The sequence below is a fragment of the Rhamphochromis longiceps genome, linkage group LG11 (genome assembly GCF_057381845.1).
Source record: "Rhamphochromis longiceps isolate RC_006_pf linkage group LG11, R_longiceps_female_GT1.1, whole genome shotgun sequence".
NCBI lineage: Eukaryota > Metazoa > Chordata > Actinopteri > Cichliformes > Cichlidae > Rhamphochromis > Rhamphochromis longiceps.
In genome coordinates, this window is record NC_140567.1 from 12933505 (window position 1) to 12954221 (window position 20717).

Here is a 20717-nt window from a genome sequence, read left to right on the forward strand (position 1 = left end):
CCATCTAAAGAGATCTCCACATGCCAGTGAACAATACTGTCACGAAATGTTCACTGAATAAACATGCACCAACCCCAGGACGCTAATATTAATGCTAGTTATAACAAGAGTTACCTGAGCATTTGCATGTCATTTGGGCTTAACATCAGCAGTTCGGAGTTTCTAAAGACTGTCCTTGTTTATGCAGTGTGAAGATGTGCATCTTTTCACTTTTCCAGTTTACTGTCAGTGCATGAACATTAAGACCAGCAGTATGCTACACGTGAGGGCAAAACTAGAGTTTGTTCATTTTTAACAACTTTTGTAGTTTCTTTAAGCAGTCATAAGGATCTGTAAAGGATATTCAAGGCTCTTCTTTTCTTTATAAGCACAAAACCTGAAATGGTTTACTACTATAACATTTCCAGACTAAAAAGTGGTGATTAAAGCCCTCAGTCTTGTAATGTTATGCAAATGTCTGTCATGGCCCAGCTCTGCCATGGCTCATTTGATTTTAACTACAGCTACAGCTACGTTTCCACAGTATAAACAAATTAATCAACAAAGCTTTGTAGCAGACATTAGTGTGACCTCCTGATCTCATTCTAGTTAGTTATGTAATAAGGGATTTCCACTTGCTGCCTAGTGTTCATGTACTGTATGTTGCAACAAGCCTATTAGCGTTGTTTTTTTCCCAGTAGGTCAGTCTGAAATAAGACTAGGACCCTTTTAGCATTAGTGATCTTATATTTAAAGAATTTTTGTTCTCATTAAAACGGTAATAGAAAGTGCAATTTTTATCCTGTGATACTTAAAAGCTTCAGCCTCTCTAATGTCTGCAGACTGCAGTCAAGCGTGTAGTGTCCACTGTGCAGAGGACAAGTGGACAGTTTTGCAGTAAGGATCCTAAATGAGCACAGTTGGTGCTTATGTAATTACTGTGTGCACTGAAAAGTTAAAAATTTTGAATTGAACGTACTGGGGAAAAAGGATGTTGAAGATGGAGCTGCCAGGCAGGAGGAAAAAACCTCCCCTCACTTGTGAGCAGTGTTGGGTAAGTTACTTTAAAATAGTAACTTAGTTACATTACTAGTTACTTCTCTCAAAAGTAACTCAGTTACTTCAAGTTACTCGTTACTTTCAAAGTAACTAGTTACTAGGGAAAGTAACTTTGGTTTTACTCAGAATTCTCTTGTTAATGTGTTGCTTCCATAACTTTGCCAGTCTTCTAGCTTGCTTACTTGCCACAAGTGCACTGTGCCACCTACCAATAGAAAGGATATGATAATGTGCATATTTCCACGAGAGAAATCCCACGCCTGGACCGTCATTGACCGCTGCCATGATTCTAGCCTACGTCACAGAGTCATGTGCGCCTTTTACATCCAACACAAAAACTGCAGTCGTGGTGCTTTCGATTGTACTCAGAACTCAGAAATTCTGCCTTCTGAATAGGAAGATGTAGGTAACACCAGACTGCAGATGAGCTGCATACAGGGCTGGACTGGGAAAGAAAATTGGCCCGGGCATTTTGACTAGAAACTGGCCCACCATTATAGGAAAAATCATAAAGCCTTTGAATGAAAACAAACACTGTTGTGACAGTGATGTACACTGTTTTGATGGTATATATGCATCAATCGATCAATCGTTTGTTGTAAGATTCAGATAATTATTTTTTAAAAGCTAGACATTTTAAATGAGAATAAGAAAGAGAAGTATTTCTTTGTGCCCCCCATTCCCTGTTAATGCCCTACCTGCCCCCTTGGCCACACTTTGCTAGACCCGCCCCTGCACAGTTACCAGCTGTCAGCTACTTAGAAAAGGATCCTGGGGTTATTTGTCTCTCAGAAACAGTTCATAACTTCCCTTCAACTCATTCATGTCACCTAAAAGGTAAACCTGTTTCTCCATCACCTGCTCAGCTCTGATGATTCAGTAAGGACATCTCCTGGTTTCATCTTCATGTTTCCCTCTCACCAGATAACCAAACCATATCATGACCAGCAGCTTTTTTTTTTACAGCTGTGGCTCCAGCAAACATCAGCTGATACTAGAAATTAATATTAAATAAATTCTAACAACAGCTGATCAAGCTTAAACGTGCTGCTGTTGTTTAGCGCGACATCCGCTGGTTTCCTCTTTCGGTGCAAAGTGGGCGATAAACAAACAAGAGAGCCGATCAGCTGATCATTGATCAGTTTCATGATTGAAGTAGAAGAGTCATTCCTACTATTCGGTGCCATTTCAGTGTGATCACTCTTCATCAAAAAATACAAAATTTTGAATTATTTTAACATTTCATCTAAAAGAGGGATTTTCAACCTATAAGAAAAATGTATTGGTCCAGCTAAGGATATTATATTATAATATTTTTTAAAATCAAAGTCTTTACCCATGACGTGCCAAATGTCCACCCTGTTACAGGACATTCAATTTTCTATTAATAACTGTTTTGAATACACAGTTATAGTAATATTTACATTTTCTAAAAGCTACAATGTCCCTTTTTAAAATCTGCAAGGAAATTTCATGTTACAGTGCATAGCAATAACAGGGGTGACGGTAACAGGGGGGAGATTTTATGCTAAACTTAGCCATTACTACTAGTATGATGAACAACAAGCTAGTACATGGTGACCACTAAGAACCATTTTTAACATGTTTATTAGCCATATTATAAAAATTACAAAAAAAAATTGTTTCCACTATTAATAAGCGTAACAGGTTGGACGTGTTATGCTTTGCCACATTACAAAATCTTGCTAAAACATTGAAAAAAGGGTTGATTAAAGAGTGGTACTTACTCGTCTTCTTCTTGAAAGTTTTCCCTCCAAAATATGTTACATCCGGGAGTGTCATGTGACTAAAAGAATAATCAGGTGATGTGTTCTATGGAATTCTTATCAGAGTAACAGGGGTGACAGTTGATTCAGGGACACAACATTTTTTAAAGATTTTAAGTATTAAACATGCATTAATAATAAAAAAGAACATTTGATGAGGAACATTAGAAATAAGCCAATCCAGAAATGATGAAAAATCTAGATTTATTTATTTTTTTTTTAAGTTATATTTGTAACTGAAGTCGAGCAAGCATTACTGGGGACATAGTACTTTAGTGACTTGTGCTAAAATAAAAGTAATTTACTTTTAATGTATTTATCCTGTGTATATATCAATGTGTTCTATGGTAGAGGGGGGTTAAACATACAAGAAAATGGTTTAGAAATAAGCATTAGACAAGTTTTACACTAAATATACCATATTATGTCATTAGGACTCAAATGGCACCGAATAGTAAGAATGACCCAGAAACGGGAGAGGGAGGGGGGAGAATGAGAGAAGAAGAGGCAGCTGTGCAGCGTAAAGACACAGAATAACTCCAGCTTTGTGCCTTTTTCATTGTAGCTGAATTACGGGACAAACTGTTCCTTTTCACCTCAATAAGAAACGCGTAATATTTTCTCTGAATACCAGACGGGACGGTTGGCAACTCTAATAACTTATGAACAAAATAAGGTTCAACATCATTAACTTCATAGCACCCACCCAGCTGTATAGAAACTCCGTCATGTTAGCTAGCACGCAGTACGGAAAAAGTCAGAATAACGAAAATAAACTCCACCTAAACTTGGTTCATATCTGACCCAGAGAGACTGCAGGTCAGAACTTCTTACCTGAAGTTCAGTTCACACTTGGACCGGCGGCCGCCTCGGGTCTCTTTTCCTTCTGCGTCCCTTTTCCTTCATCCACCTGCTGCCTCCACCACTTGCTAATGTTACTGAATCTGTGGAAGCTCCGCGATAGCCACCACACGAAGTAACGAGTAACGAGCCTATCTAAATCCCAGTAATGAGTAACGCGTTCCCGGTTTTGGCATAATAACTAGTTACCGTGCTCGTTACCACAATAATAACGTAGTTACTGTAACGCGTTACTTAATAACGCGTTAGTCCCAACACTGCTTGTGAGTGACGCTTGCTTGACAGTTGTAATCTGATAACTCTGCTTTAAATAAAAGGCTGCTGAGGTACCGACGTTTTGAATCATACTCACGTGAGCTAGTTTTGAATTCAACTGATGGAAACGACCTAAACTAGCAACAGTCTGAACTCAATGGTGAAGAGAAGACTGTCAGGATCAGAGTGGAATGTTGAGCTGTGTTAACAATGATGACTTCACTTACTGGTGAATGTGAATCAACTACTAGTGTGTGTTTGAGGTCCAGCCTCCACTCCTTTTCGTCTGTGCCTTAACCTTGCCTCTGGCCTTCCACTGACCCCTTTTTTAAAGGGTTAAATCCTCAACCTCCTGACTTCTTTTTGAAGTTCTTTTCAACTTCATTAAAATGAAAGGGCTCTTCTGTGCTCCTTGTCAAAATTTGGCCTACAGTCAAAGTCCTGCTTTTTGCCCCTCAATAGTGTGCAGGATATGTGGGTGGGTGGGGAAGTCTGTGCATATGTGCCTGTGCTTATAAGATTCAGAGGTGTGATGACAAAATGCAAGAATACAGGAAAAAGAACCTTTTTTTTCCTTTGTTGGTAAGACACGAGGTGTGCGTGCGTGTGGTTTACTTCCAGACAGCCATGCCATACAGCATTGAAGAACAGTATATGGTGTGAAAGAGTCTTTACACTTCTGCTCAGTGATGCTCAACCATGACCATCCTGTCCTGAATACACACAGCAACTTTGTGATACACTTGCACGCCAACCAAACTGCTTGGGTGACTGGGTAGGGATCAGTCACAGTCTGGTAGCTGGACCAGACAGTGTGTGTTGATGATGGGTTTGCTGTGTTATGGGAACAAATGTAGTAGTGTGGTGGTCATTTCTTTCTGGGGGGAGAAATACCACTGAAATTCAAGACAATAAAAGACTGAACAATACAGCTTAATGATTGGATGTGGTTGGGTTAGTTGGTATAGAAAAGCGGTTGGGGGTAGCTGTGGTCGACAGACATACACTGACAAAGTACATAGCATGTATACCAGTTTATTTTTTTATTTTTTTACCAAGGCTTTGGTTTTTAACAGAGGAGAGAAAAAAGTTAAACGTGCATTAATTCAGTATAGCAGTACCATTATTTTTGAAGAATGGAGACATCAGGGTGAAATTCAACAGTATTTCAAAGTGACTAGATCCTCTTTGAACTGTTCAACAGTCCTGGTTAGTGGGGTTTAGATGTCAAAATGCTTTAAAACTTGAGCATGAGAATAATAAAGCTTGTTATAGTGTTTACATTACGGTGTAAAATCAGTTTTGATTAGGAATCACTGCTAGCCTCACATTTGTGTAACAAGATAAAGATTAAATGTGTTGTTGCCATCAAGCACTGCGCTGCAAGGAAACAAATTTAATGAGATTCACCTAAAACCTTAAATGTATTAGCAAAAGGCTGCTTGTTGCAATGCTTTTGACCTGTTAACTCCAATGTGGGGCACAGACTCCATTATAGTTTCAAAAAACAATAAAAAAAATAAATTGTGAGGTGTGTTTTTATACAAAAAAAAAAATCTAGTTCTGCCTGCATTGTCTGTACTCTAAATGAGACAGAACAAGCTACTGTAGCAGCTTTTATTACAGCGTCAGAGGAGGTCTTGTGTGCTTACAGTGAGTAGTGATGTTTTTCTGAACACTGTCCACCCAGAACGTTCTGTTCCCTCTCCTGCTGTGTCAGGTCCTGTGCGGGACGCTAGTCGGGACACAGACGAATAAGTTGCTCTAGCTGTGCCAGAAACAAATCTGAGACGAATATGTTTACACAAATGTACATGGTCGCTCCTTTTACTCTGATTTTTATTTTATTTCTGACTTTTTGAACAGTTTGTCCTGACAGGACTGCTTCAAGCCAGCATAACAAAGGGCAATCGAGGACACTGTGGATGAGTGGTATCTTAAGTGCTTTCCATCTGTGCTCTGATGCACACCTGCCCATGTTTGCACACTGTTTATGCTATATGTGGTGTCATTTTACATTCGCAGTGTAGGGAGAGTAGAGAATAAGTTGGCTCAGGTTTTCTGAAGGCTTTGTAACTGAGGTTTGTTTTCCGTTGGTTATTTCCATTTATAGCTTTTACTTCCCCTAAAATGTTCTTAGGAAAAAAAGCTGTTTCTGTTTAGTTATAGCTTCGCCTTTTAAAGTGCAGCTCTGCAGGAAAAATGATTTCCAGAAATGGAATATACTATTCAAAATGATATATGCGTTCATGTATAATCACCGGTTCCTATCAGTGGTTGTTTCTGTTGCTTATTTTGACAGTAGACCAGGACAAACGACCCTAACACTGGCACTTTAGAGGGCCTCGTGTTGTGGTTTCACATGGAAATGATGGCCACCATAAGATTATTCTACATGCTTGTGAGAAAGGCATATTTAGCTGGTTGCAGTTTGCAAACTCTGCGCCAGATGCCACTAATTCCTACACATCGGTCCTTTACGTGATCGAACAAGTTTCAACAAGAACGTGCTCCACCACGTGGGCGTTCAGTTCCACAGCATGAATGGTTAATTTAAAAATAAATGAATGAAAGGGGAGAGAAAACAAAATTTGCATTCAGCTGACATTTAAAGGGGTAATATACTGGTGATTTTAAATGTTGATCATGTTTAGATAATGCATGTTTACATTGGCTACTGTAACAAAGTTCTAAGCAACTCTTTATTATTTGTTTTGTTTTTTTCTGTCTTCTTGCTTCTCTCTCCCTCAGCAGGAAAATATAGACCGGTCTTCCAATCACAGACAGACTGATCTCATTGGTCCAAGATTTCAGCAACCGGCCAATCAGAGTTCTCCTAACCATCAAGGTTGGTCCTTTTTTTTGTTTTGTTTTTTACCTGATTGCACATTTAAAATGTCTAGTTTTGGGCATGTTTTGGAGCTTGTCATTTAAGACTGCATGCTATTTAAAATATACATAAAATAAAATACATATCAAACATTTTTCCATTGCCATTCTGTTCACGTGTTGGTTTTGGGGGTGTGATATATATTTGGGTCTCTTCCGCTGTCAACACTGAGCTGTTCAAAGGATGATGTGCATGGACGCAGGGTGCTATTATAATTACACTGTCTATGGAATTGTGCCATACAGGGCTCATCCATGACAATCGGAGCATGAGATTTAAACACAATATTGACTCAGCATGGGAGGTAAGGGTGGGGAGTCTGTGAGGACTCAACCAGTGAATTAGAACGCTTGTCGCTGGCATGGGAAATAAATGGAGCAGAAATTACATTGTCATTTTTCAGGATCATCTGGGATAGAGGGAACTGAGGACTGGAGAGGCAGATGAATGGAGATGAGTGTCACTAGGCGATATTTTTGTTTACACACTCGGAATATCTCTTTGTCATGCTTATTTTACAGTTTCATACATTGGACGACAAATTATTACAAGAGCTCATTCAAGCACTTTAACACTCGATTGGTACATCTGGATTTTTAGTCGAATCACTGTACTTGCTGACATTATTAAGCTTGTTTTCAAATAACTATCCACTTTTATCCTTTTTAGCCCATTAAAGTCACAAGTATTCACAAATGAAACAGTACAGCTTTGTTGGACAATGGCCTTTATCGAATCATTTGCAAGCCAGTATTTGATTTGATGAAATAGGAGCTGCTCTGGATGATGTTCTCAACATGCAGCTGTGCTAACCACATTAGGTTATAATTAATTTAGTGTGGAGTTGAGTGTTTTGCACAGCTTATGTTGGTCCAAGTGCGTAACCAGAAAACTGACAAGACCACATTGTCCAGTACCTTAGCATGCCACGTGAGTCATCTCGTGTCAAGGGCTCAGTGTGCTAATTCCTTCTGCTTTTGTTGTTTTTCTCCATGTTCGCGTCAGTTTAGGGCTGGGCGATATGACCCAAAATTCATATCTCGATATTTTTTAGCTGGATGGCGATATAAGATATATCTCGATTTTTCTTTTTAAAGCCATAAGTTAAGAACAAAAAGAGAGTTCTTAGTCACACTGTGTCCCAGATGTCACACGGGCACTTTTATTTACATACAGCGTAGATATTACTCAAAAATAAATTATCAGCATATATTAAATAATCATGGTCCATAAATAAAAGAAAATAATGTTGTTTTTGTGCATAACAAAAAGCTCACAATTGTGCAGTCAAAATGTAAACTAAAAGACGCTGAGCATAATAACAAAGAGACAGATTTCACAGCTGCACCACGTCTCTGAACAGGTGCCATTTGTGGTCCTTATACACACACTGTACGTATCACTCCGCGAGGCGGCTCCTCTGTAGCCGTAATTCTCCGACAATCCATCAAGCGGTGCAGCTCCGTAGCTTAGCAAAGTCATATTAAAACATTTTTTGACAGATTGCTGAGCGCTGTGTACCACATAAAATCGGTTCGCGGTCAGTAAGCACAACCAGAATTCATACATAAGGCGCACTGTCGATTTTTGAGAAAAGGAAAGGATTTTAGGCCGTGCAGCCCCTCTGGGCTGCATGTCGTTAGCGTGGTTAGCTCGCTAACACGTTGACGCCATCCAGCCCCACGCACGGCAACTCGCTAACGGAGATTTTCCGCTTTCATCTTGTCATTGCCTGCAGGTGAAGCTATGGGGGAGGGGGAGTTGTGTTCAGTGCAGGAGAGGCGAGGCCGAGTAACGTTGCGTAGAGACAAAAGTGGACGAAAGAGGCAAACCTGCGGCTCCACAAGTATAATTATAACGTAACATAGATTATATCGATATAAACGATATTGTCACATCTTATATCTCGTATGAAAATATATCAATATTTTTAAAAAACTCGATATATTGCCCAGCCCTACGTCAGTTATTTCTCTGGTATAACGGAGCTTAATGACAGCATGTGTTTTGACACAGCAAGTTTTTTGTGTGTTCTGATGTATCTCTGACAATAAGGAAAATCGGCATCTTTACAATCTGAATTCTTGGGTGTTATCTCATATTTTGGAATTGTTCTGACATCGTTCTCTCCTTATGAAGGCAAAAAAAGACCCATATTGTCTAACACATCTTAAACGTCTTCTGTCATAAATACACTTTGCCGACTGCAAGATGAAATCCTCTGAATGTGACTATGTAAAGGTTATTTAATAGTAGCAGTATTTATTGGCCTTTTTGAATCCAGTGAATGTAGCAAAATGCCATCTGCCACAAGTGTAAGATGTTTGAGTCCCACATCTCTCCACTGTCGCACCTCAGACCCTCACTGGTAAACATGGATGTGACCATTGTTCCTGGTGGTGGTGGGGGCATATCTGTGATGGGTATGCAGCTGCTAGGCAACAAATCCCATCAATGCTACCAATGCAACCAATGCAGTTCAGTAATCTGATGGCGTGGCTCCTCAAGGGGTCAACCAGTCAAGATCTCAGGCTGGAAATGAAGATCCTAGGTCTTCAAGTTATGCTTGGTATTTTTAAGGAGGATGTGACAGACGCACCATTTTAACAAACAGCATTTCACCCAGTTCGTGTGAAATTCATTCTTAGGTCCTGTATGTATTATGCCTAAGCTCTGACACTTTGGCTTCCCACAGAGATATGTCAAGGTCATCCCAGCAGGGGAGTGACAATGCTAACTTCTCACTTAAGGGGAAGCTAGTGGGTGGAGGTTGAAATGCTTTTAGCAAGAGCTACATCAGTGTGGCAGCTGCAAAGCTTTTGGGTTTGGGCTTTTGTGTGCAGGCATGCAGCAAAGAACAAGGGTGAATACTTGGTCAGACCCCAAACATTGAGAAGGTGTGTTTGGACGTGTATAGCAGTGTGAGAAGATTTGTGAGAGTGTAACAAGGGATATTATATTATAATTGGCCCTGTGAACCATATAACTCTGTGGCAAGCCTAACACTATTGAGAGATTAACAGTGGTCAGCCAGCTGATAGACCATCATCCCTCTAGCCAGATCTGCGCTGTTAATTATCACTCTAAGCAATTTCACCCACTTTTCCTTTTACATATAATTCCCACTCAGATGTGTTTCTGATCCTCTGTTCACTCCTGTATTTTCTTTCCTTCAGTTCTTGTCCAATCTTCCCCCTCCTCCTCCTCTCCTCCAGTTTCATTCAGACCCTATCCCACACTCCCTCCAAATCAGGAGGCTTGGCCCTCAGTGGGTGTTGTCACCGGAGGTATTGTGTACTCCCCAGTGCAGAGCCACGCTTAACAGTTCAGACTTGGCCCGTCTATACTCCCCCAATCTCTTTGAATGTAAACCCCTCTGCTGGGCTCGTATTCAAATGCTGTTTGTCCCTCAGTACATCTTTTGTGTGTGTGTGTGTGTGTGTGTGTGTGTGTGCAGTTGATGTACTGTATATGTATATATTCCCCCTTCTTTAGGGTTGCGGCCCTTTTTGTTTTCTTAACTAGCAGGAATGAATAAAAGATGAAAAGGCAGCATTCCTGGAGAGCCATACGTGTCTGCCATCATCGCAATAGTCTTGCTTTTGTCCACGTCGCTCTCTCGCTAATGATCCAAAATATTCAAAACGGATTTTATGCAGGTTTTTGTCAGGTCCAACTAGTTCAGTGTGTTCTGACTGTATTTGGCGTGGCTCAAACAATAGAGGGTGCTTGGGCTATTTTTACCCCTAATTTAACCTGTTATGGGTCCTATGAAGAGGAGGGAGGGCAGTAAAGATGTCAGAGGAGGAGGGGAGGGAATGAATTCCACTCATGGGAGAAGTGAAACGATGAGTAAATGAGAACAGTAATGTCCGTGTTGGTCTTGGAGCGGTCGAGGCTTTATATTTGGATCTGACTTCTCCAGTGGAGTTTAGGCCGAGTTCTTTAAAAAGAAAAGGGGAAAGGATTTGGTTATTATGAATAAACCAAAAATATACTTATCAAATATGACAGTTAAAGCAATTTGCTCAAATGGAGCTTAAATAGTAACCCAGTGCTCTTCAAATGTAGAAGAAAAGCACAGTAACTGAACCACCTCCACGTGGATGCACAGTCTCTAAGATGATAGGATCCAGGATAATCGCACCTCTTAAAGGACTAATTTAGCGAAAGGATTAAGTAATGAGGTACTTGTTACCTGTGCTCATATCCATTTACCGCTCAGTATTAGGACTAATTTCTGCCGCTAGTGATTTCCTTCCTACCCATTCTGTTGTGTGATCCCTGTTGCATTTGTAAATACTTCCTGTGAGGAACGGATGAGGCTGAGTCAGAGCCTGTAGCTGTAAGATTTTTAACCGAGATGCCTCTCGGGTGAATACAGCTTTAAATAAATCCTGCTATCTGTTGGTTCTTTCAATCTGTTTTGCTCTGTAAACTTTGCGCATGGTGGTGAATAGGAGTGAAGCAACTGTGTAATGGCTTTCACAGCGAGGTTCAGTGTTGTTTTAAAGCTCCATGCCTACAACAAGGCTCATAACATGGTAGTGATGCTGTACATTAAGCATATGCATCAGAACTGCTACTTGTCTCTTTCTTTCCTCCCTGTTTTGAGTCTAAAGCTGCAGCTATGTGTGCTTCCTGCTGCACGAGCTGCTGTGATATTTTATTAGTATATTATAATTTCTGTAATATAGTGAGAGCACATGTGAGGATAGATATAAAGGTTTGTGTCATTTCTCGTGGCTGCCAAAGCCAAGTATCACGTGTAGCTTCTGTTTTCTGGGCTGTGTCCAACGACGAACAATGATAGGCTGCTTCCCTCTCCAGATCTTCAGAGTTTAAATCCTGTGCATGTGTGCGTGCCTGCCTGCATGCCTTCTGTGTCATCAGTCTGTCTGCCTCACGCCACGGAGCATGACGCATATCTTTGTTTGTGCGATTGTGACATGCATTGGTGATTGCGATCATATGACTGATAATGACGCACAAGTCTTCCATAGCTGCAAGAGTTTATGGGTGGTGTTTCTTTGTATGCTGACAGTTCCCCAGAAGCCATACTAGGTCGGGTACATGCTCTCCCTACCTTGAGGGTCATGTCGCATCTCTGAAGAATAAAAAGGATAAAAGTAATTTTTGAAATTTGGTCTTACATTTCATGTAGATTTTCTAAACTTTTAGATATATGTAGATTTCCTTTTTTAAACAACAGGTGCAGCATGCAGGTCGTGGTGCTCTGTTCGATATTACAACTGTGTTGTCTGTCCTTAGTCCTGTGTTTAGCCCCGTATGCACCCTGGATCCTGTGGCATATAGGTCTTTAGCTCTCTAGGCTATCTATAAGTAGCTGCTGCAGCTTATCTGTCACTATTTATACCTGCAGATTAAGCGCCAGCAGTTCAGACACCTGTGGTGCACCTTCCTTACATTTTGTTTTAAGGAAAAGGTCCTCAAAGGCGACACAAAAGTTTTAGCAGGTAGCTATAGCTAGAGGCAGAGCCATGCCTTTGCATGTAGATGTTTGCGTGAAGATACTGACTCACTAACCTGTGACGCCTCTTGTTGTTTAATCCCTCCTTCTTCTTTTTTTTTTTTCTCCCTTTTTTTCCCCAGAAGAGGGAAAAAGTGGCATTTCCAAAAGAAAAATGGCCCATTGCCAGACTGGTGCTCACTTTGAGGCCAGTGCTTTTAAAACTACATTAGTCAGATTACAGTTTTCCAATGTAAGCTTTCTGATGAGTCATGGGATTTTTACCTGTGATATGACACCTGCATGATCCAGCTGTCAGGTGTGCTGCACTCTGAGTCAGCAGGGACACGACGTGAGGCATGTGGGGCTCATTTGAATTCTGACAGCAGGCCGGTGTCTGTTAAAGTTACAATGTAGTATTAATTTACATTCATTAGATTAGTATTTTTTTTTTTCTCAAGTATACTGGGTATAGCCTAAGGTTTTGTGGATGCAGGAGGCGGCTGGTGCTAACAAAGCATCTGTATTACTTTCCATTTCATTTAGACTTACCAATTAGTTACTAACAGAACTATGATCTAAAGCTGACGTGTGCATATTCATAAATGAGCATAGATGTATAATCCATCCACATAAGATTTTTCACAAAGGGCATCTTCACTGCTGAACAAGAAACTAACAACCTCAGTGCTTCCTAATCCCAAAAGTCTTCTGGTCCTGTGTTCCAGGGATGCAAATTTAATGTAGTTTTTGAAAAATGTTTGTTTTCAGGAGTCTCAAAGCTCCTTTCCTCATCCAATTAGTTTGTCTCCCTCTAGTGGTTTGCATTTGTGCAACAGCACGGTTGGGATCTCTACAGATCACCCGCAAAGCCATCACAATTGTCAACGATGCAACCCACCCCGCGCACTGTCTGTTCAGCCTCCTGCACCTTATTGTTGTCAATGCCTACGCATGGGACAGTGTGAAACGTAATTTCAATTCCTTTGTATGGCAAGTACATTTGAAGAAATTGACAAATAAAAGTATTCTATTCTATTCTATTCTATTCTACTATTCTACAGAGACCTTATGATAAATTCATGGGATAGATTTCTTTTTCATAATGGAGAATTATTAATCACAAGCAGAATCACAGCTGTGGCTTGTAATTTAAAAAGAGCAAAGTTGGGCTGTCAGTTTACCCAGATGCTCAAACTTTCACAGCATGGAGCAATTAGACGAGTTTCCCTTCAGCTGAGCTCACGTCAGGCTTTGATAAAACATGCTCCTGGAGTCGGTTGAAAAATTCACTTCAGGAATTTAAATGTGCCTGGAGGTTTTCGCGAGGACTTTGAAGATAGACACCTTCTGAGAAGAATTTCACATCTTTCTTTTAAAGACATTTAAAAGCTGAGTGTTTGAAAGCTGCCCTGAATGCAGAGCAGATGCTTGCAGTGCGGTGCCTTTACATTGAACCCCAACGGTTGGAGCTGAAAAGTGTCATGGGCAGGTTTGTGCTTGTACCTGATCTCCCTGGAGATTTGGCTCACAGGGCATTACGGTGTATTCAGTCGAGATGTTAAGATATTCCTGCTGATTGAGCACTCTGGCAAAACTGGCAACAAATCTGTGCGCGTGTCTGCGTGGGCGCTTGTGTGTTGTGTATTTTCTTTCTTTTTTTCTTTTACCTTGAGTTACTAGTGCAAAGGTTCAAATCCAGGCCACAGCTAGATGAGAAACTGAAAGGGGAAAGTGGCTGAATACCCAGGGACTTAATCATTTTACTGTGTTTTAAAATAAGAATCAGTCCTATAAGTCTGCAGCACTCGCACCCCCAACCCCACTATGTGTTGTTGCACTTACAGGATACCTATTATGCTGATTTCCACCTTTAGATTTTTAGGTATTTGGGCACTTGAGTTGTCTGTATGAACTTTTTGAACATGGTTTTACAGCAGCTGCTCTATTAGCTGGAGCGAGTTTCAGCTGACGGTCACAGTTGCCGATCTTTTAAAGTGGGGAAAAGTATCCATAGATGCCAAAATTGTTTCTACCAGGCTGTGAACATGCTTTTAAATGCTAAAGTTGGACATTTTAACACTGAGTTTATGGGGGCTGACTTTTTATTTTTAATATTTATTTTGAAGTCTCCTCTAAAGGAACTTTTTTTTTTTTTTTTTTTTTTTAACTGCGTTGGCTGTTTTAGCTCCTATCACTTCAAGGCCCCCCACCCTGTAAACAAGTATACGGTTTTAAAAAAGGAATACAGAAAAGGAGTGGACTGGTACTCGTATAGTGCTTTTTAAGTTAAGCACTCAATTCTGTAACTAAGCACTTTAAACCTACCTCACACACTAATGAATGCACAGAGGCAAGATGCTGAACTCAGCCAGGGTTTGAACCACCACCTACCTTCTGAGTGGTAGATGATCCACTCTACCTCCTGAGCCTACAGAAGAGCTTGGACCGATCTAAAACATATGACCATTGGCCCACAGTGCAAATTTCACGTACACGTTATTTGAAACCTCAAATTTAATATGCGCACTGGTTCCCTTTGGTGTTTGTCGATTTGTTGTAGTTCTTTTCATTACACAAGCAGTTCATGCTGTTACTTTACAGGAGCTCATGTCAGGTTAATGCTAACTCACAGATTTGTTCTGCCATATCTGTGTCTTTTAGAGGATGATGTCGACTTGGAGGCCCTGGTGAATGAAATGGACTCTTCACTGGAGAGCCTGTACTCGTACAGCGGTCCACAGACAGAATCGACTCCTCTGCTGCACAACGGACAGACCTCGACGTCACACAGCCACCACCATCAAGCACATCAACACAACCAGCCACGGCAGGGACAGCACTCACACGGGATAAGCCACATCTCCCCAGAGCCGCCCTCCTCGTCTTCAGACTCGCCTCAAACCGGCCTCCGACGGTCACAGCCGATGCACATCAATGCTGTCAGGTAGCTGCTCAACTAGTTTCATCTCCTCCAGTTATGAGCTTTCTGTTTGTTTGTTTTTTTTGCTTGATGTGATAGTAAACTTAACTTTCAGTGTTAAGAGTATGGGTTTAAAGTTCGGACTGGAGGAAACCTATAAAGAGAATCTATTATGCTGCCCCCCCCCTCAATTCTACATGGCCAAAGTTTCAAATTAGGTCAGTGTAAGTCGTTGTAATCTTCATAAGCCAAAGGCTCAAGCTTCAGACTGCTCTAAATATTTGGTTTTCCACAGTGACGGCAGAAGCAGAAACTCCATGTACCTCCTGTTCAAAACTTTTGTGTGTGAGGCACAGCCAATCAGATCAGAGTTGGCTTTACAGAAGGGGAGAGGGTGCTAAAAATGCTTGTTTGAGGCAGTAGATGAACTGAGGGGCTTTAGTAATTAACAGGATAAGAGGAGTAAGCATGCTTTTAGTCTGTGATGTGTGCAATGTAACTTGGTAGTATTCAAAGTTAAATGTGGAGCTGGATGGGAGTTCAGGCTCCATTTAATCTGAGACATTAGGTTTCAGTATATGTTACACCATCTTTGGGCATCTCATTCATCCTCTGTTAACTGTCAAGACATGTGCAATCATCGCCCTAAAATAAGTAAATTTAAAAAAATGCTAAAAACAACAGGGCTATAACTGCTCGTGCACCCACAGAATCAGCAAAAGTGTGGTAGTAACTTCAGCCACAAACTTCTTTCAGCCTCGTATTATGCGTTTGCCACATGCGTAGCCACACAGCAAGACTTCAAACCCTTTTTTTCTCTTCAAATTTCAAAAGAGAATTTTCACTGTACACCATCATCCCTCCACACCCACTCGATAATTGAGCATAACGGTTCCTCCTGGCTCCCGATCTGTAACCCCTGTATGACCCGTTCCTCCCTTTCACTCCTCTTTTACATCAGCCTGCAAAGGCGAGAAGAAGATTCTCATTTATTTAAGTACCATGTGCATATGTCTCTTTCAAATTAAACCGTGCTAACCCGCATCCTCCTTGAGGCTGCACTCATACACGTTGGGAGAATAGAAGTATAGCTGTGTGCATGCACCGCAGAGCTGGTGTCAGCGCCCATTACTCGCCTTTGGACTATGTGACAATAACATAGGAGGGGAGCATCAGGTAATGGAGTATTCTGTCTTATGAGCGCTCTTTTTCAAACGCACAGAAGCAGGCCCTGAAGTTCTTATTATTCAGGACTGACCTCTAGATAACCCTGTTCTCCGGCTCAGATGGGACGACATCAAAAGGCCCGTTCCCTTTTGAACTCGCTGGGTTCTTCGGAGCGACAGAGCTTGACTGAGGAAGAGAAACGGAGGCTAAGCAGTCTTCCACACATTTATTTATTTGTAGTTATTAAGCTGGGATTCCACAAACAGACTTGCCAATTTAAAAAATACTGAAAGTAATGGTTGATTGGCTGTCCGATAATAATTTGAGTCTTACACTGCATGTGCCAAATTTATATATTTAAAAAAAGAGAAATCTGCTTTAAAGCGATGTCTTGATTCGTCATTGATGTATTATTAATTGAAAAAAATTAACTAGCTGGCTGGGGTGGCTCTGTGATTTCCACTTGCTTCGAGACTGTTCATTACGAGCAGATCAGACAGAAACGGGCATGAGGCTGAATACTGTACAGCAGAACTTTATTAATTCTAGCCACCTTTCCTGCACGTATTTCACAGCTGTCAGCAGCTCTGTTTTAAAGTTTGCTTCTAAAAAGGCTGTTCCAGGTCATGGACTTGGACTAAAGTTTGTTTTTGGTTTTTTATAACCATAATAATAAACATAAGCTTAAACCAAAAGACATGCTCTGTTCATCAAACCACTTTACACGTCTTTATCCGCCTCTTTCTTCAGGAGATTGCAGGAGCAGGAGCAGCAGCTGAGGACGTCATCTCTCCCGGCCATCCCCAACCCTTTCCCTGAGCTCTGCAGTCCAGCTAGCTCACCTGTCCTCAGTCCTGGGTCTCTACCACCTGGGGAACCTTCCTCGGGCAAATATGTAAGTAAAATTCAAGTTGTTTTTTTTTTTTTTTCGCCTCTTTTTCACCAGTTTCCTCCACTTAAAAAAAACAAACAAGTATCCATAACTCGAAGTGTGACGGAGTCACCCCGTCCCGAGCCGCCGACAGCTGATCTGGGCGCATACACGCACCACCACCATTAGTTTTTACAATTACCGGGGCTGCGCGGCTTTTCGGCGACCGGGCAGATAAACAAAAAGGGGTGAGAGGTATAGTTTGAGCAGCGCAGAAGGTGGCCAACGTATTTTCCCACTTACCTTCCATAAAGCCGGTCGCGGAGACTCGCTATGATCGCCGAATTATACGGGGGTTATGCAAGCCGATGGTATGGGGTTCCGGGGTTTAAATAGTGGGTTCGCGCGCGCTTGAAGAGTCACGTGAACTGCATTATTCTTTTGGTTTGTTTGGTGTTATTGTGAAACACTGTAGGCTGCCGGGAAGTGGCCATAAATGTCTGTATATACATATATGTATTGTAGGACTACAGCAGGAAATAAGCTGAGGGGGAAAGACGGTTTGATAATAATAAAGAGATGACTATTACGCCTAGTGGGAGGGGCTATGGGGTATAAGAGAAGGCGGTCAGGGCCCACCTGTTGCTTTTGCTTTTGCTTCCTTTCCAGTGAGCTGTTACAGAGAGGGTAACATGCAGACTGTGTTTTGTATATAGATATTTGTTTGTGCTGACTTAAGTCAGTTCTATTTCTTTGTAAATAACTTTTTGTGCACCTGGGAGGCCGGCAAAATAAATAAATTATCCACACTGAATGCTTTCCGACTACGCCTGTATTTGTTCGGAGGAAGTTTAGGAGAAGGAGCCCGCGACATATGGTGTCAGGAGTGGGATGGCTAGTCGGAAGAGGAAAACGCGCCTCCCAGCGAAGCGCACAGGGCTGCGGTCCCAGCAGCATGAGCTTCCGGGGGAGAAGACAGCAGAGGAGCTGGCGTGGGACACAGTGCCGGCGTCGTCTTCTTCAGCAGAGGAGGAGGAGATTTCCGGCAGGATTGGTCCGGAGTTGCCTACAACCTCGACCGCAGCACGTGATGGAGAACTGATTGCGATGATGAGGGACTTCCTGGCGGGACAGCAAAGGAGAGAGACGGTGTTATTGGCAGAACTCAGGGGACTGAGGACCGTTTCCCCTCCTAATGCGCCGCTGCCCGCAGATGTGGCTGGTCAGCAAAGCCCAGGTCCCGCACTAGCTGGAGCTAGCACCACGGCAGCAACGGCTACGCCAAGCACGGCAACAGCAAGTAGCCCCAGGATGGTGCTGCCTACCCCGGCCCGGCAGCGAGAATACCGGCCGTCGTTACTGGAGGTTCCCTCTCGTCAGTCACAAGCAGTGACCAACAGCCTCGACCAGTCAGTCCCAGAGTGGATGCGATCTGCTGGGCCAAAAATTCCACCCTATCAGATGGGGGAAGACATTGAGAACTATTTGTTGCGTTTTGAGCGAGTTGCCAAAACCTGGAGATGGCCAGAGAGTGAATGGGCCTGTCGTCTAGTTCCACTGCTATCAGGGAAGGCATTGGAGGCCTACACTTCAATGGATGAAGAAAGAGCCCATCGTTATGAAGATTTAAAAGCTGCGTTGCTAACCAAATTTGACATTTCCCCTGAGACGTATCGGCAGAGGTTTCGGTCCAATACTGTTCCACCTGGTGAGAGCCCCACAGAGACCTATTATCGCCTGAAGGGCCTCTATCGGCGCTGGATCCGACCAGAGCAGCATACGAAAGAAGAGATGGGAGAAGCTATCATCATGGAGCAGTTAATCCGCGTACTTCCAGGGGAGGTGAGGACCTGGGTGAGGGAGCATGAGCCAGCAGATGGACTGACCGCCGCTAAGCTGGTGTCACAGTACTTCAATGCGCGTAAAGGAGCACCACCTGCACGCTCATCTGGGACGCCACAGCGACCACCACTCCCATCATCGGGTCTTCTGAAGAGGGAGAGCAACCCAGAGCCACCCGGGAACCCCAAGGTATTCAACGTACGAGGGCCGGGTAAGGACTTCCTTTGTTATTATTGCCAGCAGCCAGGTCATAAAGCCTCGGTATGCCCTATCCGGAAGGCTAAAGTCACTGGTGCCTGCTATGCACCCCGGCTGGAAATGGAGCCCACAAGGGTCCAGCCAGTGGAGGTGCAACGCTATAAAAAAGTGAAGGTCAATGGTCAGCAGGCTACTGCTTTGCTGGACACTGGTAGTTTTATGTCTTTAATTAAGCAAAGCTTGGTACCAGTGAACTGTGTGGACTATAGTCGACAAGAAGAAGTGTTATGTGTGCATGGTGACAAACATCCCTACCCAAAGGTGGAAATAACAGTGACTATTAATGACCAGCCATATTTATTGTCTGTTGGGGTGGTACAGAATTTGCCGGTAGAGGTTATTCTGGGGATGGATGTGCCTGTGCTTATGGATTTGTTGCAAGAAAAAGAAGAGCGGGACACAGAGACAAAAGGGAGGGAAACGGGGAATGTTCAAATGAAGGCGTTAGGCCCAGTGGTCACTAGGGCCCAGGCGAAGGCGGGATGCCAACCCCTGCCAGACTTGGACAGTAGTCTGTGCGAGGGTGGCACTAAGGGGCCAAGAAAATCCCGCCGCCAACGCCGCTTTGAAAAGCAGCTATGGTCAAAGGGGCCGGACACTAAGAACATGAAATGGGATGTGCCAGAAAATATCACTTTGTTGCAAAGGGAGGATGAAACGTTGAAAGTTTTGTTTGCTAATGTGACTGAAGGGGAAACCGGGAAATGGGGAGGGAAAGAGAAGTTCATTGTTGACAAAAATGTGTTGTATGCAGTTGACGGTGACCACCAACGGCTTGTGATACCTTCTAGTTGTAGACCCCTCATTATGCACCTAGCACATACCCTCCCCTGGGCAGGTCATTTGGGTCGCCAAAAAACCTATATGCGAGTTAGCTCACGTTTCTTTTGGCCGTCAATGTACACAGATATACAGAAATATTGCCGTACATGCCCTATCTGCCAGAAAACATGTCCAGCTCGCAAGTCTGACAGGGCTCTGCTACAGCCACTTCCAGTCATTTCCACCCCCTTCCGTAGGATAGCTATGGACATTGTGGGTCCTCTGGTAAAAAGTAGTCGGGGTCATCAGTACATTTTGGTGGTGTGTGATTATGCGACTCGTTTCCCGGAAGCTTTCCCCCTGCGTACGCTCACGGCACCCAATGTTCTGCGTGCACTGGTACAGCTGTTCTCCCGGGTGGGGATACCAGATGAGATTTTGACTGACCAAGGGACTAACTTTACCTCTAGGTTGATGCAGCTCTTCCACAATCAGCTAGGCATCTCTGCCATCAGGACGTCACCTTACCATCCACAGACAGATGGGTTGGTGGAGAGGTTCAACCAAACTTTGAAGAGGATGTTGCAGAAGTT

The 20717-nt window shown here is 42.7% G+C and overlaps 1 protein-coding gene across 3 annotated transcripts in view; it reads left to right on the forward strand.

Moving 5' to 3' along the window:
• The window catches only part of grb10b (growth factor receptor-bound protein 10b), an 80351-nt gene that overhangs the window by 23965 nt on the left and 35669 nt on the right, over positions 1–20717 (forward strand). For 2 of the 3 annotated variants that reach the window (XM_085422357.1, XM_085422355.1), the window contains exons 3-5: positions 6693–6789; positions 14966–15248; positions 17142–17286. In XM_085422357.1, coding sequence (XP_085278483.1) covers positions 6693–6789; positions 14966–15248; positions 17142–17286 — 525 coding nt within the window. The remainder of the gene's footprint in view (positions 1–6692; positions 6790–14965; positions 15249–17141; positions 17287–20717) is intronic. The other variant, XM_085422356.1, reaches the window with a different exon arrangement.